This window comes from Oryza sativa, chromosome 9 (genome assembly GCF_034140825.1).
Source record: "Oryza sativa Japonica Group chromosome 9, ASM3414082v1".
NCBI classification, from domain to species: domain Eukaryota; kingdom Viridiplantae; phylum Streptophyta; class Magnoliopsida; order Poales; family Poaceae; genus Oryza; species Oryza sativa.
This window is the reverse complement of record NC_089043.1, coordinates 24,910,121-24,914,703: the sequence shown is the minus strand read 5'-3', so window position 1 is coordinate 24,914,703 and position 4,583 is coordinate 24,910,121. Positions and strand designations below refer to the sequence as shown.

Here is a 4,583-nt window from a genome sequence, read left to right as displayed (position 1 = left end):
ATGGAGTCATAGTCTTGGTCCATAGGTTTATGATAGTCCCAACTCATATACCATATGTCGAGGGTATGTTCATAGTAAATTTATACCATATAAATTATTAAGGAAACTACTGCGTAGTTTTTCTATAATATACCACTCAATGGACCACAGATATATGGAAACTCTCATGTTTTTGGGAGAGGAAAAAATAATACATACATGTGGTACAACATACTTTATCCCCTCAAACACTTCAAATCCTCTAGGCATCTTCTCTCAGAGAATCTTGGACTCCAAGTACTATCATTCACTGCCTACTTATGTAGTACATTGACAAAGATATTTCAGAATTTCTTTATCATCCAAGTGTATAGTACAAATATATCATTATTTTTACCTCAATAAATAAATTTGAGTTTTTTCACCAATCTACTACTTATTTATAGGAATCTAAAGTAATGAACACAATAAGCTTTATTGGTTTCTTATTGGGCCATGTCGACGAGAATTCATGGACCGTCGAATATGGGAAACAAATGTATTGTGAGCGTCGAGTAGGCAAAATTTCAAAGCGACCATTCAGGATACTTGTATCAATTTGTAAGTCTTCCAACCTTCTAAACCTCTTCTATTTTTCACTTTCATGCCTCCCCTACCATGACTCCATGAGACCTCTACTCCTTGTCTCCACATACACGTTGTGTCACCGCCTCCTCCTCCCCGACCCCCCCCCTCTCTCACCACATTCTTCCGCCTATGCATGGTAAATTCTTTTTAAGTTAACTCTTACACTCCTCCCCTCCCACCGTAAAAAAGTACATGTGTTTTCACCTATTCAAATTTTTACTAGGAGATATTTAAGAGAGTGCCGTTGCCTAGATCTAGCTACGGACAATTGGTACTCTGAACTTGTAACATAGTTCTGAACCATCTGAACTTGTAACGTAGATCTGAACCGTCCAAATGGTGACAGCCAAAGTTTCACAGTACGATACAGCGCGGTTCGAAGAACTGGCGCGCGCCTCCGAACACGCCAAAATATTTTGTTCCATTCGATCAAAACCACCCATTTTGATACGTTATACCAAAACGAGAATCACTCAACCCGTGGCTACAGCTTTTTCGTTTAATCGAGAACCATACCTTTTTTTTTCGCGTCTAGCTGGATCACTGCCCTGTGGGCCACACATGCAATTTTTTTCCCAATTTTCCATCTGGCCCACTGAAAATTTCGAGTAGTAATGTTTTGCAGCAGCCAACGGTTATATATACAGCCTAGTTCAGCCATCATCCCCATGAACACAAAGCCGGCCTCTCTCCTCTGCAGCAACAAACCGGAGGGTCGGCTCACACAAAGCTACACTCCAAACGTGCAGCGCAGCAGCAGCAGCAATGGCGAGTCGCCACAGCGATGAGGCGACGCAATGCCACCAACAATTGCTTGTCATGCCGGCGGCGACGGCGAGCTATCCCAAGCTGCATGATCGCCCGAGGCTGGCCGGCGCCGCCGCCGGCGTTCTTGGCGAGGTGGCGTCCATCCTCTGCCTCGCCGGGCCGATGGTCGGCGCCGGGATCCTGCTGTACCTGCGCTCCCTGGTGTCCATGGTCTTCCTCGGCCGCCTCGGCCAGCTCCCGCTCGCCGGCGGCTCGCTCGCGCTCGGCTTCGCCAACATCACCGGCTACTCCGTCCTCTCCGGCCTCGCCGGCGGGATGGACCCTGTTTGCGGCCAGGCGTTCGGCGCGGGGCGGACTGACCTGCTCCGCGCCGCGCTCCGGCGCACCGTCGTGCTGCTCCTGGCGGCGTCCGTGCCCATCAGCGCGCTCTGGGTGGCCATGCACCGCGTCCTCGTCGCCACCGGCCAGGACCCGGACATCGCCGCCACGGCGTACGCCTACATCCTCTGCTCCCTCCCCGACCTCGCCGTGCAGTGCTTCCTCCACCCCATCCGCATCTACCTCCGCGCGCAGTCCGTCACGCTCCCGCTCACCTACGCCGCCGCCGCCGCGCTGCTGCTCCACGTGCCCATCAACGTCGTCCTCGTCGACCGCCTCGGCCTCGGCATCCGCGGCGTCGCGCTCGGCGCGGTCTGCACCAACCTCAACTGCCTCCTGTTCCTCGCGGCGTACGTGTGCCTCTCGGGAATGTACGGCGGCAGGGCGAAGGCGTGCGCCTCCGCCGCCGCGCCGGCCGCCGGCGAGGAGGACGACGACGGCGGCGTCAGGGAGTGGTGGAGCCTGGTGAGGCTGTCCGTGCACAGCTGCATGTCGGTCTGCTTGGAATGGTGGTGGTACGAGATCATGGTGCTCCTCTGCGGCGTGCTCGCCGACCCCAAGGCGGCGGTGGCGGCCATGGGGGTGCTGATACAGACCACCTCGCTGATATACATCTTCCCGCACTCGCTCGGCTGCGCCGTGTCCACCCGCGTCGGCCACGAGCTCGGCGCCGGGAGGCCGGAGCGGGCGCGCCTCGTGGCGCGCGTCGGCGTCGGCCTCGGCGCGGCGCTCGGGATCGTGGCGTTCGGGTTCGCGGTGTCCGTGAGGGCGGCGTGGGCGCGGATGTTCACGGCGGAGGACGCCATCCTGAGGCTGGCGGCGGCGGCGCTGCCGCTGCTGGGCGCCGCCGAGCTGGGGAACTGCCCGCAGACGGCCGGGTGTGGCGTGCTGCGCGGCAGCGCGCGGCCGGAGAGGGCGGCGAGGATCAACGTGGCGGCGTTCTACGGCGTCGGGATGCCGGTGGCGCTGGCGCTGGCGTTCTGGCCCGCGGGGCTGGACTTCCGGGGGATGTGGGGCGGCATGCTCGCCGCGCAGCTCGTCTGCGCGTGGCTGATGCTGCGCGCCGTGCTGGGCACCGACTGGGCGGAGCAGGCGGAGCGCGCGCGCGAGCTCACCGGCGGCGGCGACGGCTACGCCGCCGTGGCCGCCGTCATTGTCGACGACGACAAAGCCAAGCAGCATGCAGAAATGGACAAACCGCAACAGGTTGACAACACATTGCTCATGGCGATCGATTGTGTCTAGCAAAACCAAGCAGCAGCAGCAACACCAATTCTTGGATGATTGCATCCATGATTCTTTAGTTATAGGTTTTTTTTTGCCTTAGTATTTTTGTAATTTTACCGGATTTTTTTTTCAGGGAATTCAAGCAATCAAAAGCTGAACATTCCCTACTTTTTAGCATTTTTTTCCTCTTTGAAATGAGGGAACCTAAGAGATAAGAAATTTACAGTGAAAACAGAGAGTGGCCAGTGTACAAAAGTAGCCACTATTGCCATCAGATTTCATAACAATGCCAAACTTTTTTTTCCCCTGGTCTCAGATCTATCTGGCCAGAATGTGCTGGTCTCTAATAGGGGAAATTGCATTTATTTAATCTTAGGATTTCATTATTAATGCAGCATGATTTAACTATCATTATCTCTGCCATGTGCAAAAACCTTTTTTTTTGTCATAAGTGGTGTACTGCCTTGTCTCAGCTTATTTGTTTTATTGATGCCCTATAAGTCCCAACCTCTTGATAGAAACTCACACCCTTTTTTTTCATTTTCTTTTCTAAGAACACATTTCTTTATTTTGATTATATTATTCATTTTATGCACGGGACTCTTACATTCTTTCTTTATATATTTCTGAGATGCTTCATATTTAAAGCTGTATCTGAAACATCCATTCTCAATTTTTGAAGCAAACTCCATAGATTATTATATTTTCAATGCATTTTGTCCATCTATTGGCTCATTTAATTTACGGTATTAATTTTTATTTTTCCTCGACTAAACCCGCTATGTCATCTACTACTCCACTATGTATCCCCTACTCCTATAGTAGTCCTGCTAATTAATTTTATTTGTGGCCCACGGAATGCTTGGTGGAGATTTGAGTTATCCTCCAAAGAACAATAAATTCTACATTTATATGGGGATGAAATTGTATCTTATCCCCCCCCCCCCCCCCACAAACCCACCAAAAAAAACTAGTATTTTAAAATATACATATTTCTCAGCTCCTCTGTAACTGGCTGCAAAAATATTATGTGATTATTTTTTATCTTTTAGTTTGTTGTGCTTTATTTGTCATTAAAGTTACTTTAAGCATGGCCTATATTCTTACATGTCCGCATGAAATTTTTGGATAGGACAAATAGTTAAAAGTACATCCAAAAGTTAACGACGTTATAAATTTTAAAAACTAGAGGGAGTACTACGTAAAAAAAAATATTCTATGTGTTTATATCTGAATTTTCTTTCTCTGTATCTCGATGTGTAGATAATGACTAGGCTTGAAATAGTCCCGAGGGTTGCTTCCTAAGTGTCATATTATAGGTTATCATTTTTTTAAAAAAAATATCTCCAATATTTTGTTGACATTTGAAGAGCTTTGCCTTCTCTGTTTGGATTGATTATTGTTGTTTGTAACTTGGTAAGACACTCCAATGACTTCTCTGTTCCGTGCACCTAATTTACACGGATTACAATAAAAATACACGGTAATTAGCACTGCTACTTTTCAAAGTGTCGATTTCAGGAGTTCTATCTAGACTTCTGGGAACTAGCAGTAGTGCAGGAATACTATACTAGTAGTAATACTCACTGCCACTATGAGTGTAT

General features: G+C 49.4%; 1 protein-coding gene across 1 annotated transcript; it reads left to right on the top strand.

Moving 5' to 3' along the window:
- The first annotated feature begins 1,274 nt into the window (after nt 1-1,274).
- Nucleotides 1,275-3,283, top strand: LOC4347624 (protein DETOXIFICATION 49). Its single transcript, XM_015755990.3, has one exon. It carries the CDS (start codon nt 1,372-1,374, stop codon nt 2,995-2,997), a length of 1,626 nt encoding a protein of 541 aa, XP_015611476.1. The 5' UTR covers nt 1,275-1,371; the 3' UTR covers nt 2,998-3,283.
- Nucleotides 3,284-4,583: the final 1,300 nt, after the last annotated feature.

Excerpts from the sequence above, each read along its gene's own strand:
- LOC4347624 (XM_015755990.3), top strand. The coding sequence starts at position 1,372 with ATGGCGAGTCGCCACAGCGATGAGGCGACGCAATGCCACCAACAATTG.